The sequence below is a fragment of the Pongo abelii genome, chromosome 10 (assembly GCF_028885655.2).
Source record: "Pongo abelii isolate AG06213 chromosome 10, NHGRI_mPonAbe1-v2.0_pri, whole genome shotgun sequence".
Lineage (NCBI taxonomy): Eukaryota > Metazoa > Chordata > Mammalia > Primates > Hominidae > Pongo > Pongo abelii.
In genome coordinates this window covers 32,279,187-32,298,519 of record NC_071995.2, presented here as the reverse complement: position 1 = coordinate 32,298,519, position 19,333 = coordinate 32,279,187, and the positions used below count along the sequence as shown (strand labels likewise).

At 48.8% G+C, this 19,333-nt stretch overlaps 1 protein-coding gene across 4 annotated transcripts in view; it reads right to left on the bottom strand.

Moving 5' to 3' along the window:
• TSPAN11 (tetraspanin 11) overlaps window positions 1-19,333 on the bottom strand; it is a 72,529-nt gene that overhangs the window by 31,232 nt on the left and 21,964 nt on the right. For all 4 annotated transcript variants that reach the window (XR_008511886.2, XM_002823077.6, XM_054527068.2 and 1 more), the window contains 2 exons: window positions 11,250-11,344; window positions 1,356-1,547 (listed from right to left, as the gene is read on the bottom strand). Coding sequence is in view for 3 of the 4 variants with exons in the window: in XM_002823077.6 (XP_002823123.3) it covers window positions 1,356-1,547; window positions 11,250-11,333 (276 nt within the window). In the remaining variant the exon portion in view is untranslated. The remainder of the gene's footprint in view (window positions 1-1,355; window positions 1,548-11,249; window positions 11,345-19,333) is intronic.

Genomic DNA, 19,333 nt, shown 5'->3' with positions numbered 1-19,333 from the left:
GCAGGTGAGAGCACGTGGCTCGGCAGCCTGCTCATGGGCAGACCTCCAGGCGTTAGGGCCAGAGGCTCAGCCTGAAGCCTGAGGCTAGGCTGAAGGCCTTGCTTGCTAACGGGTGCAGAGCTGGACAGGACACAAACAGGCTTGCCGACACTGCAGAGGAGAGGGGTTCTCTCTCTGGGCCCAACTGCACTGATCCCCGTAAGCCTCATGGCTGGTCAGTGCCACACAAAGGGAACATCCCCAGGCTGCGCTACATGCCTGGTTTTATTCAGTCACGTCACGTGCCTTCATCCAGCTATGTTGGTCAGACCTGGGATGTGCTACGTGGCTCTCAAGGATCTCAGCTGACCGACCTGCATCGCCCTGCTGGAAATCCTCATGGTAGGCCCCATGTGGGGGTGGGTGGTGGCGTGGTTGGCTCTCAGCACACCTATCCCACCTGCTGGAAAAGAGCTCAAAACCCAAACTCTGGGGGCCTTCACTTTAGGAGACATAGGAGATAAGCAACCAATTTTAACACATGAGCCTAATTTAGATTCTAACTCAAACGTAAACACAACAACAACAGTTTATGGTTCAATTGGGAAGATGTGAAACTGCTTGGTTATTTCATATTAAGGAATGACTCTTAATTGTTTTAAAGTGTGATAATGGTAATGTTATCATGTTTTCTAGAAGAGGGTCCTTAAGTTTTAGAGATACACACTGAAACACTAACAGATGACATGCTGTCTGGGACTGTTTCAGAATCCCCCTGGGGTTAGGAAGTGGGCAGGATGCAGGTGAGAGAGTGGATGGAACTAAGATCAGCTATGAGATGGTAATTGTTGAACTCTGGGTGAAGGGAAGATGGAGCTTCATGAAAAACACTCTTTATTTCTGCATATCTTTGAAAATTGCCATAAAAAAACCTAGAAAGAGGAAGAGGAAGAGGAGGAGGAAGAGGAGGGAGGAGGGAGAGGGAGAGGAGAAGGGGAAGTAGGAGGAGAAAGAGAATAAGAAGGAAAAGGGATAAGGAGGATGGGAAGGGTAGAGAATAGGTGAAGGAGAAGGAGACGACCAGGAAGAATAGGAGAAGAAATGGAGGAGGAGGCAGAAGGGGAGTGGGAGAAGGAGACAGAGATGGAGATGCAGAGAAGGAGCTGCCACTGCAGCTACTGAGATGCCTGCTTGCTTGGGTCCTAAGAACCTGGAGACTGTGGCAAACACCAGACCCAGGAGCAGCCACCCCCTCTCTGGCTCTCCCACAGCCTCAGCCCCTCCCACTCCAGGGCTGGGGCCCCTCTCACTTGCTGGAAACCTGACTGGGTGGTGCAGGGCTCCCCCTCCCTGCAGAGCACAGGGTGGGCACTGACCGTGGAGAGGCAGCCCTTCTGCTCCCAGAGGATGGCACCGAAGCCCAGGAAGCCGGTCACCATGACAAGTACGCCCGCAAAGATGAGGATGTAGGCGGAGGCGGCAAAGGTGCTGGAGGCCAGGACGCTGAGGTAGCCACTCTTCTCCACCAGGGTCCAGATGCCCACAGCCAGGACGGCTGCTCCCCCGACCTGCAGGAGACCACCGGGTTAGAGCAGGGGGTGGCGGGGGCCTCGGCAGCTGCCATCCATTCAGTGCCCACAGGGTGCCAGGCACTTCTCTTGCACTGGCTCATTCAGTCCTCCAAAGGAGGCGAGAATGGTATGGTTACCCAATTTTATAGATGAGGAAATCGAGGCCGAGAGAGGTTAGACTTGTCCAAGGTAAGCAACCTGCAGAGCCAGGTTTTGAATCCAGGTCTGACTGTGAATTCAGTGCTTTTTACCATGGTGGCCTATTGAGTATCAGGCCGGGGGAGAGGACTGCAGTTTCAGGGATGACCAACGTATCTGAGTCCCTTTTCCTCCCCAACTTTTCACCTCACCACCCCTGGCTCCTCTCCCCTCAGAGCACTCCTTCCCTCTGTCCACACTTCTCCAGTGGGGCTCGTTCGAGCACTGCCCCTTGTTTAATCCTTATGTTTGCCCATTGGGGAAGCACAGCTGGGCTTTTTATCCCTACTCTATGAGGAAGAAACTGAGACCCACGGAGGAAAGGTAAATTGCCCGAGGTCCTGCCTCTAGTTGGGAGCAGGGTTGGGGCAGAGACGGGAGGAGAACTCAGAGCCCAGGGCCTGCCCACTCAGTCACGCTGCCTCCATGATTGAAGAGTCAGGGTGCTTGACAGGCTGGAGCTGCCTGGGACTGCAGGAGGAGAAACTTTTTTGCTAATTGTCTGATTCCCCTTTGGTCCTGAGAAGAGGGGAGGGATAGGACCCTCCTGATTTGCAGATGGGGGGATGCCTCCTTAGAAACTGGAGTACTTGGGAAATATAGCAGGGATGGCTCGGCTTGGCTGGTTCTATTTGCAATGAAGCCAAGTAACTCTTTCTGTGACTGTTGGACCCAGAAGGGCATAATGTGTGTGTATGCACACACACACACACATCATCTTCAGGGTGCCAGATGGGCAGTATGAGGGTGTTTGCCCAGGATTTGGAGACAGGACCCCTGGGACCTCTGACCGTCTCTGCCATCTGCTCCTGGGAAGGTGGACTTCTGCCCGCTAGTCTCCCTGCCCCCATTTAAGGATGGGTCTCTTTCCTCTAATGGGTGATGCTTCCTCAAGGGGTCCTGGGTGTGGTCAAAGCTAGAGAAGTGCCCTGGGCTCTGTCCATGCCCCCTGAGCCTTGTCACTGAAAGGAGCTCCCCATCTGCCCCAGGAAGACTCCATATAACCTACCCTGTCATTTCCCAGTTCTCTGTTCTGGGCAGTCACAGATATCCGTTGAGCAAACGAACATGTATTTACCATTTTCTCTTCTGAGCTTTGCAACAGCTCTGTGAGCATGAGGCAGGGTGGCAGGGCACATATTCTGCATTTTGCAGATGAGGAAATTGAGGCTTGAAGAGAATAAGACTGTGCCCAAGATGACACCATGAGTTTTAGAATTGAGATTCAACCCCATGTCTCCTGAGGGCAAATCCAGGACTCTGTCCCCAGATCCCACAGACTCTGCTGGGCCTGCTCCTCTACTCTGCATTTTTAATAGATACTATTTCTTCAAAGTGCCATTTTATCTCCATTGGCACCTCCACCAGGTGGAAGGACACCATCTGGGCTATAGCAAACAGAATGGGAGTGGCTATCATGCAGATTTCTTCAGTTCCATGATGCACACATTTTTCTCTCACATTTTAACATCTCTAAAATTGGGATGTATCTTATGACTGATGGTATTTTATAATTATACTTGACAGTAGTTTTTCTTAGTGGTACAAAAAACAATAGTGTATCTTACCACTGATGATATCTTAGATTCAGTGAAATCCTAGAATAGGGTTTAAAATTATCTGTGGGTATAGGTTATCTGTGGCTCACACAACCTCCACGACCAGTGAGGGATTTCCTGAGTTTAGGTCAACAAAATTGTGTAAAGTGAGGGTTTGCAGCCAAATATCCTGCACAGAATTCCTTCTGCCCCCTTCAGCATGCCTAGAAGGCTTGGGTGAGGGTCCCAACTTTGCATAACTAGCGGTGTGACCTAAACATAGTCCCTTAACCTCTCTGGACCTCAGCTTCATCATCTCTTAAATAAGGGAGTTGTATTAGACCAGTGGTTCCCAACCTGTAACTACTGGGAACCCCTTTGATTACTTTTCCCCAGGATCTAATGTTTTGAGGGCCTCCACCCCCGCCCAGTCCTTAGGCTTAGCTGTAAGGAATCAGAGGGTTTCATTCCTTTGGAAGACCTGCTTGGGACATGGTCATCTCTTTAGAAAACAAGCTTTTCTCTGGACAGGAAAATTAACACTGCTCACTGTTGGATGGGTCACCAGAGGGGGTCATGGGAGGGCAGAAGTCAGCAGCCTGGGTTCTAGTTCTGACTGTGCCCCTGACTAACCACATGATTGTGAGACAGACATGCAGCCCCTCTAAGCCTCAGTTTCTTCATCTGTAAACTGGGGGCACTGGATGGGAACATATCTGAGGTCCCTTCCATATGGTTAAACTGTCCCTGCTGGTACCGGAGGTCAAGCTTCTGTCAAAGAACCTCTGGCAAGATGGTTCTGAATCAGTGGCTCATGGCTGTCACTCAAGCTGCCTGGAAACTGCCTAAGTCAGCAGAAAGCAGCAGAAGAGGCAGGAAGAGGGACTTGATGGGGAGGGGAGAGATCTGACCCCAGTGAACTATTCAACAACCATTGGCATACAGTTGATTCAACAGTATTTGGCTCTTTACAGAATCTAGCGTGGTTTTCCATGAGGGTAATAACTACATTTTTCTTTTTTTTTTTTTCCTCGCTCTGTCGCCCAGTCTGGAGTACAGTGGTGCGATCTTGGCTCACTGCAACCTCCACCTCCCAGGTTCAAGCAATTCTCCCACCTCAGCCTTCTGAGTAGCTGGGATTACAGGCATGCACCACCACGCCTGGCTAATTTTTGTATCCTTAGTAGAAATGGGGTTTCACCAAGTCGGTCAGGCTGGTCTTGAACTCTTGACCTCAGGTGATCCACCTGCCTCGGCCTCCCAAAGTGCTGGGATTACAGGCGTGAGCCAGCGCGCCTGGGCAATAACTACATCTTTCAAAGCCATAGCCTGTGGCCGACTAGCCAGCAAGCCCTGCAGAGGGTGAAGCCAGGCGACAAGGATGCAAGCCGGCCAGGAGGGGCGGAGCAGGTCACCTCTGTTGTGTAATTTTAGGAACTTTCTATTCATAGGAAAGAAACATGATGGGGTGAAGCATTAACCTGAGTGGCTGCACATGCCTGAGGGGCTGAGAGAAATAAGGCAGCAGACCTGGAGGAAAGCAGGCAGAGGATATAAAAGTAATTGTAGGCGTTTTTCTTTGTCTCGCTACCATAGGGCTTCTGCAATGAGGGAAGGAAAGGGATGGGGCAGGAGCCAGGAACACTTGAATTCCAATAAGGAAGGATCCTGTGCGGAGGGGAGTTCTCCACCCTCAGTGAGGAGGAGCCCATGGCTCAGGACGCGGGAAATGCACAGGGTGACGGGAAGTGTACAGGGTGATAGTAGACTTTGTGTTTACTGGCCACCTGCTACATGCCAAGTCCCACACTGGACTGAAAAGCCTCTGGGTTGGACAGGAGCTCACCCATGGGAACCACACTCATCATCTCTGCTCCTCCTCCCTGCTCAGTCTCATACATGGTGCCATCACCCACCCACCCACCCAGACACCACAGGGTCACTATAGGCTCCTCCTTCTCTCAACGACAACCATGTGCCAATTCCCCTCTGCCCTCAAACCTGTCTCCATCTCACCGCCACACTGTCCACCTCGGTTCCCCACCACAGTTGGCTCCCGGATCCTGGCTCCTGTTCTGCCCACAGGCTGATCCCCCAAGGTACCCCTGGCTGAGAAGTCCCCACCAGCTCCCATGCCCAGGGCACCAAGCCCAAAAACTCTTTCGCATGGCCTCGGTGCTCTTACTGTCTGGCCTTAACCTGACTTTTTGGCATCATCTTCTGGTACTTTCTTCCCCCAACACCTGGGTTTTTTTTTTTGTTTTTTTTTGAGACAGAGTCTCACTCGGTCGCCCAGGCTGGAGCACAGTGGCACGATCTCGGCTCACTGCAACCTCCGCCTCCCAGGTTCAAGCGATTCTCCTGCCTCAGCCTCCTGAGTAGCTAGGATTACAGGCATCTGCCACCATGCCCGGCTAATTTTTGTATTTTTTTCCTGGGTTTTAATCACTTTGAACTAAGTAGTTGCTTTTTCTTGAAAACAGTGTGGTTACCTAGTAACTCAGGCACTATTAGCAGAGTGGTAAACAGGGTGAACTCCGGAGCGCGGCGCGGTGTCCGAGTCCAAGCCTCTCTGTTTACTGGCTGTGTGGATTTGGATAAGCAACGCAGCCTCTGTGGGCCTCAGGGAGGCTCTCTCTTTTCCCTGCCCACCTTTCACGCATTGTTCTGTCTGCCCTTTCTCTTCCGTTGAACTCCTACACACCCTCTAAGGCCCACTTTGAGATTTTGAGTGTGGCACCTGCTCTGTCCTGGGCAGGTGAGTTCATCCCTCTCCTGCATGCCTGCGGTGCTGCCCGCCTCACAGCAGCCCTCGGCACTTGGGGCAGGGGGAATTCCCCTCACTCCCCTCAGAAAATGGCCCAGCACATGGCCTGGCACCCGGGAGGTGCCCCAGTGAGCGTGGGACTCAGTGGATGAGGCTCTGTAGAGGCCTGTGGAAATGGCATCTGCTCCCCTACCTGCCTCTGTCTGCTGAGCTCCTGGAGCAACAGCTAGTGTTTCTCTTTCCTGCTTTATGGCTGTTTTGATTTTTAAAGGGGCAGTCCACAAAGTCCCAGCAGTCCCAGAGAGGAATAGGCTTTTTCTCTGGTCATTAAGAAGAGGCTCCTGGAAAGGCTGGGGTTGCGCCCTAGGTATCTTAAGGTCAGAATGATGCTTGGTTACTCTCATTCTTTCTTTCAACCAATACCCACTGTGCACCTGCTACAATGATGCCAGGCTCTTGGGCCATCATGGGGCCCATGCCTGACACTGCCACTGCCCCTGCCCCAGGATCACTTGTAGGACACTGGGTCAAAAGACCTGACTTAGTATCCACCAGGGTGACTTCTGCTGTGAAGGAGAAGTGAATGGGTCTAATTTGGGGAGCAAACACAGCATGGGGGCTCAGGAAGAGGACTGGGAGACCAGGTCTGAACAAGACTCAGTTTCTTTTACAGAATGGCTTCCCATTCCCACATCGGAAGAGTCAGCTGAACCTCAGGCTGCAGCCCCGATAGAGCACGGCTGAGCCCTATACCCACATGCAGGCAGGGTGACGGCACCCCAGTCCCACACCTGAAATGCCGAGCTCTCCAGGAGGGCACACGAAAGCGTGCATCAGGTGCTGCTGCTCACCCTCCTCATGAACGACCTTCTCTGAGTGCCAGGCATGCAGTTCTCCCCGGCTCTGCCCATGCTCCTGCTGCCTTGGTTTATGGAATCTTCAAGGATAGGCTTCTTATGCTAAGGGCTATTTCCCACTTTGAGGCATCCTTGTTTTTGGCTCTCTGGCTTTAAAGAGCCCTTGATAAAATAAATCAGAACACTACCTCCTCTGCTGTCTTCCCCAGTCCCATCTACCCCTATAACAAGAGCAAAATCTCATGAGTCTTACTGAGGGGTGGAGCTGGGAGGGAACAAGAGATCACCTGTTCATCTTCCAAACTCAGCTCAGAGCCCAGAGGAAGCCTTCCTTGGAGCTGTCCCTGCCCCTCTCCCAGCAAATCATTCTGTCCTATGTACCAACTCCAGGTCTTGCACGTTGCAAATCATTCTGTCCTATGTACCAACTCCAGGTCTTGCACGTTTCCATAATTACAGTCATAGTCTATTTATTTTATTGGTTACCTTGTGTGCCTCCTCTTTTAGCCTCTTGATTAAACCTCATTCATCTTAATATCCCTAGCAAAGGGCTACACATATAAGGAAGCAAGGAAGGAAGGAAGGAAGGAGGGAGGGAGGGAGGGAAGGAGGGAGGGAGGGAGGGAAAGAAGGAAGGAGGAAAGCAGGGAAGGAAGGAAGGGAAGAAAGGAAAGGAAGGAAGGAGGGAAGGAGGGAAGGAAGGAAGGAGGGAAGGAAGGAAGGAAAGGAGGGAGGGAGGGAGGCAGGATGGGAGGACGGAAGGAAGCGGGGGAGGAAGGGAGGGAGGGAGGGATTGATTGACTTCAACCCCTTTTATATTCTGGATGGAGAAACCAAGGCCTGGAGAGAAGTGACTTTTCCATAGTCACACAAGAAAGCCAAAGGAAGCGTGGAGGGCGGAAATTAAGAATCCTAATGCTCAGTTTAGTGCCCATTTAACCAACTGGGCTGCTGACCCACAATGAAGCTGCTTGGCCTGGGAAGCAAGTTATTGGTGTCTGGGCTACAGCAGGCCTAGAGTCCTGAGCTACAGCAGAGCAGCTAGAAGGGGTTACCCTAGGCTTCATCCTGACTTGTCTCACCCGCCATGGCACTGTGCAGACCAAATGCACATCCCCCTCGACTGTGACCCTGTCTCCCAGAAGATCCTGACAGCACAGAGGGGCAGAAGACCATGTGGGGGGGAGTCCCAGGTCATTCAGCATCTCAAAAAGGGGTGCAGCAGAAAAGCCATCACCTGTTCTTTCTTAGATGGCAAGCCTGGAAGGTGGGCAGCGGCCATGTTCAGTGGGATGTCGATGTACGAAGAGAAGGGCTTTGAGCCTTGGCAGAAGGTGCTTCCCTCCCACGGCCTCCCTGACTCCTGAAGTGATGCTCTCAAGTCATCTCACTCCCCTGCTGGGGCTCGAGTCCTCCGTCTTCTCTGCCACCTGTCTTAGCCCCATGTATCCCTGTTCCCCGGGGAAATACCAAGGCCTCAGCTAATGCTCAAGGGCGGGGCACAGCTTCTGGAGCAGAGGCAGCCTCTCCAGGCAAGGGAGCAGCTGCTTCCTCAGTGCTCCCCATAGCCTGGCAGAGTGCCTGGGAGGCTAGAAAAGTTTTGATTATTAACACAGCCAAGCAGCTGAGTAAAATAATAAGTTAGAGAACACCATTGCAGGGGCGATGGGAACTGCAGGGAGCGATGGAAGAAAAGGGAGGGGAAAGAAACATCTCCTGGGTGGCCACAGAGGAAACCCTGGACCACATTTTCTTTTATGGTCCCAAAGGAGGCATGAAAGTGTCAGCGTTTTTGGTTCCTTCCCTGCTCTGTAGGATCATCCAATCGACATCAGCTTAACTGAAATTCTAGGTGGCAGGGGCCGGGGGGAGGTGGGAGTGAGGGACAGGGTGATGGGGAAGGATTGCCACCTGAAGTCTGCCCTCATTCAGGTGGAGGTGAAGACGGCTCTGAATTTTTCAAACTTTGGAATGTGACCCATTAGGGTTGTGGTATAAGTTTAGTGGCTTGTAAGCTGCACTAAAAATGAAAAGAAGGAAAGAATCAAAATAGAAAAAAAAATCTGAGTGCATCACACACCATAAGGGTAAAGCTTACTTTGGTGAACAATGTTCCACGTAACTATTTCTTATGCTTCAGTGTATATCTTACACGGGACATGATCCCAAAAGTCTTAAAGCCAGCGCTATTGGAGACTGAGGCTGAACCTTGGTCTCTTGTTTACAATGAAGAGCTCTACCATCCACCATCCACATGTCCCAGATGCCTTTTTAGGTTAAGGACCCAATCTTGACAATTTCACCTTATAAATCCCTTCACTCTCTGCAAATATTTAGATCCCCATTGACACTCTCACAGTGCAAGTCACCACCATCTCCTGCCCTGATCAAAGCAAAGCCTAGAGGGAATGTCAACAGAGGCTGTTCCTGGGGTGGCCAGTGGTTTGGGTTGGACTGGGTCCCCCCAAAAGATATGTCAAGATCCTTACCCTTGGTACCTGTGAATGTGGCCTTATTCGGAAATATGATATTCACAGATGTAATCAAGTTAAGATGAGGTCATTAGGGTGGGCCCTAATCCAATATGACTGGTGTCCCTGTAAGAAGAAAATGTCATGTGAAGACAGAGACACACAGGGACAACAGTGTGTGATGACAGAGGCCTTGGAGACTGTAGTGATGCAGCCACAAGCCAAGGAGTGCCAAGAATCACCAGCCACAACCAGAAGCTGGGATGAGGCAAGGAAAGATTCTATCCAAGTCTTATAGGGAGCTTGGCCCTGTGACACCTTGATTTTTTACTTTTAGCCTCCAGAACTGTGAGAGAATAAATTTTTGTTGTTTGAAGCCATCCAGTTTATGGCATTTTGAAATGAACTTAGTGAGATAAGAACAATTTTCATTTTATGATACTTTTTAATATTTTAGAGGTTATCTGTAGTGGATACATAAGACTTTTATAATCAGGAAATAAATAGTTATCCTTAAAAAGAAATGCTTACTTAGCAAGAATCCTAATCATCCTATTGGATTTGTCTCTCAGAATGGAAACCATCTCTACCACACAGTTTACTATCCACATCAACACAGCTTTATTATTGCACCATCTTCACCATCACAACTTCACTATTGCAGGAAACTCTTGCCCAGGAAGATAAAAGTGACAAATTATTTTATTATTCCTTTCAGGAACTTTGCAAACAACATTTAAACAAATAGCAGATGCACAACTTTTTAATAGATAGCATCTAATGACTGGTGTATTCTCCAAGACTCTTCAAAACTCTTGCCTTGCCATGTCTACCCATCCTAAACTCTCACATCACGGTCTTTTCCAATCTTAAGCAAGCCCCTGCAAGAAAGACCCTGAAAACTCAGACATGTCCCCCACTTTTGCATTTGCCTTTCTGAGATGCTTCTAAGACTCTGTCAAGTGTCTTCTCCCTTACCATGGTAGCAGGACGCCCAGCTATGCCTTATCATGGCTTGATTTGGTGGTATTTTCAGACATTTGACATCTAATATATTCAAAATACTGCATTTATTGAATGCAACCCCAACAGGCAAGAAATTATCATTGAATTGTAGCTGGGGAAGCAGATTCCTTGAAGTTAGGTAAGTTGCCCAAGGCTCCACCATTAGTAGTCAGCGGAGCATGGGTCCAGCTGCCTGCAAAGCCTGCACACTTGTCACTCTTCTACCTTCTCAAATTTAGTGAGACTGTAATAACAAATATATATATTCCAGTGTCTATTTTTAGGAACTGATGGTATTCTGCTCCCAATTACCCAGATGATTGCTTCAAGTGGACAGACTACACTCCTCTGGAAGACCTCACCCAGGCAGGCTCCTGAGGAGAGTTGCCATAGAGATTATTTTCATCACAGGCAGCAGTAGTCGGAGCCTCCAGGACTTCTGTTTCTCTGCCCTGGGCCTGGAGAATGTTAACCATGAAAGGCAAATGGACTTCAGTGGAAAACAAGTTATTATTTCAGGCAGTCACATTTTCCAAAAGGCACTGGTGCAACAAGTTAATGGGGAAGAAAGAACTGGACCCTTTGTACAGCAGGGCTAGAACACAAAGCCTATTGTTATGTTTGTGCCTCTATTTAGATGCCATGTGGTATGAACTCCATGCCAGACTGCAGACCCAATTCTTTTCTTCCTTCTCAGTAGCAAATGTACATATTTGCTTTAAAGTGGGAAGAGTTCACCCACGGTTGATCGTTGATCTTTGATTTGGAAGATATTAACCTCAAAGTGGTGACACAAAAAAACAAAAGGTGGCTTGACTCATTCAGTGCTCGGGGAAGAGGATGTGTGTGCAGAATTCACTCACCCAGAAGAAGAAGTTGAAGACAAAGAGTAAATACTTCAAGTAGATGATCAGCCAGTCATCCTGCTCAGTCTTATAGTGGGCCATGGCTGCTGGGCCTGCAGAGAAGACACATATGCTGGGCCGGGGAATCACCAAGAACCACCTTGTCCTTCCCAGAGCCAAAGCATCTTGGCAAGGTTCCCTTCAAAGGGCTCATTAACCTATCTGCTGGGGGCTTTGAGGCTCTGCGTGTGCAGCATGGAGCAAAGATGTGGGAATTGCTAAGGACACCAAATAGAGGTGAACTGGGGCAGAATCTTCCAGACCTTTAGATGTCAGTTTTGTCCTCTTGACAAAGGTCTAACCTACAAGTCTCCCACAGACTTTGCGCTGATCTTACTGTGTTCTTAATCTCTTTTCCTGTCTCCTCAGGGTTGCAGGACACAAGTTTACCTGTCCTACACACACACACACACACACACACACACACACACACATTCAGCATCACTACTTTGCATAGGAAACTTGCACTCTGCATCATTTGAACAGGACTCTGCATCCACAGGTGTGGCCTGAGCCCCAGAGCAGAGCACCTGTGTTGGAAAGGGCCCCAGTGATCACCGAGTCCACCCCACCTGGCCGCTGCAGCTTGACTTTTCAGATGAGGAAGCAGGCCCAGACAGGCCTGGTGGTTTGGCAGGAAGAAGTACAAGAACCTCTGGAGTCTGACTCCCTGGGTTCACACCCTGATCTGTCACAAGATGTGTGATACTTTGGGCAAGTTACATGACTTCCCATCCCTCAGCATTCTCATCTGTACATGGGGATGATAATGACACATATATCGTAGGGTTGTTTTGAAGATTAAATGAAATAATCGATGTGAAGTGTTTAACATAGTCCTTGGCATGTAGTAAGTGTTCAATGTTAGCTATTGTTACATGTCAAAGAACTGGGACTAGAGCCTAAGACTCCAGTCCTAAAACTCCTGTCTTTACCCCAGCACCATGCTGTCCCTCGCTCTGATGCCCACTGATGGACTCTCTGGGAAGTGTGACATCAATGGTGGTGATAAAGGCAGAGAGGGCCTACTGTGCCTGGTAATCCTGTTTGCTTCTCAGTCTGAACCTCAGCAAGTCTGAAGCCTTTGTAGTTTCCTCTTCTCCTCGAGCTACATGTGCCCCTGGGCACCTGCACACCCACACTCACAGAGTAGTTGCTCTTTAAGAAATTACCCCCATTTTGGGAACCTCTTTTTATTTCAGAACCATAAGCAATGAGGCATGGCTTATGCTTATGCAGGCAGACGATCAGCCAGTCGTCCTGTTCAGTCTTATAATGGACCATGGCTGCTGGGCCTGCAGAGAAGACACACATGCTGGGCCAGGGGAATTTAGCATTTCCATCTCTTCCTCCATTATTTCCAACCCCCAATTGGACCATCCTTTCATCCTATACTTGCCTCCTGGGCTGGTGCTTGACCACGCCCCAATTATTTCCTCTGAGCCACTGTTCTGCCCCTTATTTCAAGCTCATGGGCTCACTGACACAGGAAGAAAGGAAGAGGGAAAAGACAATGTGGCTGACTTATTTGTGATTTCTATTTGCAGACGTTGAAGAAGGTAATTTAAGACTGCTAATCTTCTCGTTAAGAAAAGACAAAACTCATTTTTCTCCAATTCAGTTTTCGAGGTAGTGTGGTGGAATAAATATAGAAGGAGGAAAAAAAGGAAGACTGTAAGAAATGGCCGTGGATGGGGTCGGCCAGGGGATCTAATGGGAGCGATTTCACGGTCATTATGCAGTCAGTCCAGACAAGAGACCAGGTGCAGCGTCTCCTGGGCCAACGCAGACCCTTAGCGAGTGGCAGAGTTTGTGGGGCCTGGCCGCTCCTGTCTGCAGTCTCTCTCCCCTCCCAGGCAGGGCCACTGGACTTCTGCCCCAGAACTTTCTCTCTACTTGCGGCAAAGGGGACTGATTCACTCACACAAACCACAGTGTCAGGGCCCTGCCCTCTAAAGGAAAATTGTATTTTTGAAAAAGAACTTCAGGCAGAAGACAAGGCTTAAGGAAAAGAAACCATTCTAATGGTAAAATTTCAGTCATTAGTGGTGGGGAAAATAGAACCACAAAATGTCAGGGTCAGGGGAAACCTTTGGGCTCACTTAATTCAATCTTCTGCAGAAAGAATGAGGAATTTTACATATTTAAGATGCATATTTAAAAATGACTTTTCTAAGGTCACAGGGCTAATTTGTAGTTGAGTTTCCTATTCTCCACCGTTCAGTGCTCCTTTCCCCTAACACCATATGTGGCGCCCCGTGCTGGGGGTGGCAGAGGCCCCAGAGAAGTGTCAGTACCAGCCTGCAGCCAGATGACTGGATCTGAAAGCTAGCTTTGCCATTTTACTGGCTGTGTGAACTTGGGCAAGTTATTTAACCTCCCTGTGTAGCTAATATTTGTGGAACACTTACTATGTGCCAGGCACAGAACTAAGTGCTTTACACTCATTATTTTGGTCCATCTTCCCAATACCCCTATGAAATAGGGTTATTCCCATTTCATAATATAATCAAGGTTTAGACAGGTTAAATAATTCATCCAAAGTCACACAGCAAGTAAGTGACAAAGCCAGAGCTGAATAAAGAATCTCTGTCTCTGGACTCAAGCTTTTACCCACTGTGCAGTACTCTCAGGACCAGCTCTACCAGGGCAAAGGAGGAAGAGGAGGGACCAGAGACTGCTGGTTCCCCTAATATTTGTTAGAATATTTGTTAGAATAGAACCTCTCAATTTTAGTTAGATACTTAGTCACCTGGAACAGACAACATTTCCCAGCCTGCTGTCCTGCTAGCTATAGCCAGGATTCACTGCTGGCCAGTAAATGGTATGTAAGAAGTGGTATAGGCAACTTCTTACAAGGATCATTTTTTGAAATATGTTTCAAACGCATTTGAAAAGAATGAGAATCCTGTCATTATAGGGTACAGAATTCTGTATGTGTCAGTTAGATCAAATTTGTTAATTGTACTTTTCACGTCTTCTATATCCTTACTGATATGTTCTACTGGCTATTGAAAAAGGTATATTACAGACTGCCACTATGATTGTAAATTTATCTATCCCTCACTTAATACTGTTAATTTTTGCTTCATATATTTTGTAGATATTTTATAGGTTGTAAAGAAATTTGGAGTTGTGATATCATTCTGGTAGATCAAATTCTTAATCATTAATAAATGCCATTCTTTATCTCTAATAATCAGAGGTATCCTCAATGTGTGTGTGTAGGGGATGTCTCTCTTCACCCTTTCTTTCTGTTGGTCGGAATGCTGATGTTATAGCTGGAGCTCAAGCAGCCATCCTGGGCCATGAGCTGGAAACCATGGGTTGAAAAGGGCAGGTCAATAAGTTCAAGGAGTCTGGGTCTCAGATGATTTTAGAGCTGCCATACCATCCCTGAGCTGCTTACCTCCACACTGAGTTTACATGAGAGAAAGACAAACTTGTAGTTTCTTTCAGCTACGTGTTTGAATATGCTATTGCTCACAGCTAACATCACCCTGATACAGCAGAGGAAGCAGTGGGTACTTAGGGGTGTGAGAGCATCCCATGCTGAGGCATGGCAGGTCTTACACAGCAAGACCAGAGACAATGCCGTGCAGTGGTGGCCAAGCAATTCTGACTGTACAACTGCCCCCACTAATTTATTGATAAATATTATTCATGTACTATTGTCAATCCATAGTGCAGATATTCAAAGTTTAATTCTGCATTGTTTAAAGGAAAAAATAATTAGGGATACAGATTCTAGTAAGTCCTCTCTGCACCCCAGTGTACTGTCTGTCTCCACTTTGGAGACCACTGGTACAGAGTATGAGTGGAGGGAGTGAGAGCTGAAGGGTATGTAGGGGGCCAAGTCAAGAGCGACCTTACATGCCAAACTCAGCGACTTGGATTCACATCCTGAAGGTGATGCCGACCCCAGAATGGTGGTGCTTAAGTCCAAGAAAGAGAAGGGGGTGGGGGGAATGGAGAGTAGGGGACAGACGCCCGAACAGCATAGAGAGGAGGTCCCATCAGGCAGGCAGTGTGTGTAAGAGGCAGGGGAGGAAAGATTCTGAGGAGGAGCCCTGCTGTCTAAAAAGAGAGCCAGTGGAGGAAGAAGAAACCAGGCAGCAAAATGATGTGCGAGGGAGAGGGTAGGAGAACCAGGGGAGTGCAGGGTCCTGGAAGCCAGGGAAGACAGGGTGGCCCACAATGCCACATGCAGTCAAGAGGTCTCAGTCAAATGAGGACTAGCAAGGGCTCACTTTCATCTGTGGAGGACAGGTGGAGGGTTAGGGGTGCCCCATGAGGTGGCAGGAAATGAGACCTGGAGGTGGATATTTTCAAATGACAAGGCCAGGAGGGAAGCAGCTAGGAGGCCTGGGAAAGGAAGCTGATACGGTTTGGCTGTGTCTCCACTCAAATCTCAACTTGAATTTATCTCTCAGAATTCCCATGTGCTGTGGGAGGGACTCAGGGGGAGGTAATTGAATCATGGGGGCCAGTCTTTCATATACTATTCTCATGTACTATTCTCATGATAGTGAATAAGTCTCACGAGATCTGATGGGTTTATCATGAGTTTCCGCTTTTGCATCTTTCTCATTTTCTCTTGCTGCCACCATGTAAGAAGTGCTTTTTACCTCCCACCATGATTCTGAGGCCTCCCCAGCCATGTGGAACTGTAAGTCCAATTAAACCTCTTTTTCCTCCCAGTCTTGGGTACGTCTTTATCAGCAGTGTGAAAATGGACTAATATAGTAAATTAGTACCAGTAGAGTGGGATGTTGCTGAAAAGATACCAGAAAATGTGAAAGCAACTTTGGAACTGGGTAACAGGCAGAGGTTGGAATAGTTTGGAGAGCTCAGAAGAAGACAGGAAAATGTGGGAAAATTTGGAACTTCCTAGAGATTTGTTGAATGGCGTTGACAAAAATGCTGATGGTGATATGAACAATAAGGTCCAGGCTGAGGGTCTCAGATGGAGATGAGGAACTTGTTGGGAACTGGAGCAAAGGTGACTCTTGTATGTTTTACCAAAGAGACTGCCGGCATTTTGTCCCTGCCCTAGAGATCTGTGAAACTTTGAACTTGAGAGAGATGATTTAGGGTATCCAGTGGAAGAACTTTCTAAGCAGCAAAGCATTCAAGAGATGACTTGGGTGTTATTAAAGGCATTCAGTGTTATAAGGGAAGCAGAGCATAAGAGTTTGGAAAATTTGCAGCCTGACAATGCAGTAGAAAATTTCATTTTCTGAGGAGAAATCCAAGCCAGCTGCAGAAATTTGCATAAGTAATGAGGAGCCAAATGTTAATCCCCAAGACAATGGGGAAAATATCTCCAGGGCATGTCAGAGGTCTTCATGGCAGCCCCTCCCATCACACGCCCAGAAGTCTAGAAGGAAAAAGTGGTTTTGTGGGACCAGTCCAGGGTCCCTCTGCTGTGTGCAGCCTAGGGACTTGGTGCCCTGTGTTCCAGCTGTTCCAGCTATAACTAAAAGGGGCCAACATAAAGCTCGGGCTGTGGCTTCAGAGGGTGGAAGCCCCAAGCCTTGGCAGCTTCCACGTGGTGTTGAGCCTGTGGGTGCACAGAAGTCAAGAACTGAGGTTTGAGAACCTCTGCCTAGATTTCAGAAGATACATGGAAACACCTGGATGCCCAGGCAAAAGTTTGCTGCAGGGGCGGGGCCCTCATGGAGAACCTCTGCTAGGGCAGTGTGGAAGGGAAATGCAGGGTTAGAGCCCCCACACAGTGTCCCTACTGGGGCACTGCCTAGTAGAGCTGTGAGAAGAGGGCCACTGTCCTCCAGACCCCAGAATGGTAGATCCACCAACAGCTTGCACCATGCGCCTGGAAAAGCTGCAGACACTCAATGCCAGCCTGTGAAAGCAGCTGTACCCTGCAAAGCCACAGAAGCAGAGCTGCCTAAGACCATGGGAACCCACCTCTTACATCAACATGACCTGGATGTGAGAGCTGGAGTCAAAGGAGATCATTTTGGAGCTTTAAAATTTGACTGCCCTGCTGGATTTTGGACTTGCATGGGCCCTGTAACCCTTTTGTTTTGGCCAATTTCTCCCATTTGGAATGGCTTTATTTACCCAATACCTGTACCACCATTGTACCTAGGAAGTAACTAGCTCACTTTTGATTTTACAGGCTCATAGGCGGAAGGGACTTGCCTTGTCTCAGATGAGACTTTGGAGTGTGGACCTTTGGGTTAATGCTGAAATAAGACTTTGGGGGATGGATGGGAAGGCATGATTGGTTTCGAAATGTGAGGACATGAGATTTGGAGGGGCCAGGGGCAGAATGATAAGGTTTGGCTGTGTCCTCACCCAAATCTCAACTTGAATTGTATCTCCCAGAATTCCCATGTGTTGTGGGAGGGACCCAGGGGGAGGTAATTGAATCATGGGGACCAGTCTTTCACGTACTATTCTCGTGACAGTGAATAAGTCTCATGAGATCTGATGGGTTTATCGGGGTTTCTGCTCTTGCTTCTCCCTCATTTTCTTTTGCCACCACCATGTAGGAAGTGCCTTTTGCCTCCTGCCATGATTCTGAGGCCTCCTCAGCCATGTGGAACTGTAAGTCCAATTAAACCTCTTTTTCTTCCTAGTCTCAGGTATGTGATTATCAGCAGCATGAAAACGGACTAATACAGAAGCACTTTTGTGTTGTAAGGGAGGGAGGCTGGAGCATGCCTAGTGCACTGGGAAAGGCTCCAAAACCCACTTAGCTCTGCTGCCTCCAGGGAAAGGGGACAGGGCTGAAGGAGGAGCTACTATTTCTAGCAACCACTTCCAGCCCTCCTCCTGGCTGTCCTAATGGACTCCCCTGTCTAGGACCTTGTTGTACCCCACAGTTTTTCTTTGCCTAGAGAGTGACACACGAGATGAGCATGGTAATGGCTGCAGTAGCCCCTGGACGGAAGCAAACATATGCCACTTGATGTGGGCTTATCTGCCCCCGCCAGTGAACAGAGGGACCTGGGCTTTGGATAATCCCCTGAAATTGTTTTCACTGAGCTTTGGGGAGTGTATTCTGATTTCTGGGAAGCAGACGGGCCTTCCTAAGTAGGTTATTTCTGTACACAGGAATTGGGCTTCTTGAACCAATGGGAGGAGGTGTCCCTAAGGGGCAAGAGCCAGACAGTAGGGGGCAGGCAGGGCAGAGACTCCCACCTAGGGGTGGTAATCAACACTGGACACAGAATCATGGACAGGCCCAGGAGGACAAAGGAGAGGGACCGTACCCCCAGACCCTCCACCTCCGTGAAGCTGGTCTTTTCTTTGGCCTCTGAAAGGCCCTGCTGCATCCTTGCTCCGGGCTTTCATTCATGCTGTGATCTGAATCAGAAACACCTGCTCCTCTCTGCCTGTCTGAATGCTCCAGGGCTCAGAGGAATCCCATCCTCTCTGAAGGTGGCTGTCCCCACCTTCCCAGATCCCCAGAGCAGCACCCAGTGCCCAGGAACCACAGCAAGTGATCTGGGTCCTTTTCAGTACCATATTTACTTAGCAGGCTGATGGAGTTTGATTGGGTAACCCTCTGAGCCTGTTGGCTTGAGCTGGGGCAGCTGAACCACATGGTGCAGTCAGGACCCTTTCTCTGGGTCTGCCCTTCTTTGCTGCCTGTGCTTGGTAAGGCATGTTACTGTCTTCTCGGGGTGTTTGTTTTCCCAGCTATCAGTAGAGTGGTTCTCCTGAGCAAGTCTCAGAATTATCTGGAGTGCTTGTTAAAACACAAATTGCTGGGTCTACCCCCAAAGTTTCTGATTCATTAGGTTTAAGGTGAGACACTGGAGAATTTGCTCTCAGAAGGGTGACTAATGATACCCATTTGCCCAGGACAGAGGGATTTCTTGGAATATGGTAGTGCTGTTCAGTGTTAAACCAGGATGGCTGGCCACTGCTCCCAGATGCTGCTGGTCTCGGAACCACACTTTGAATCAATTTTCTTCAAGGCCCCTTCCAGTTCTGAAAGTTCAGGATCCTGCAGTGTAAGTATCCTTCACATCTGAAACAAACTAACTGAGTGGGGCGGAGCACAA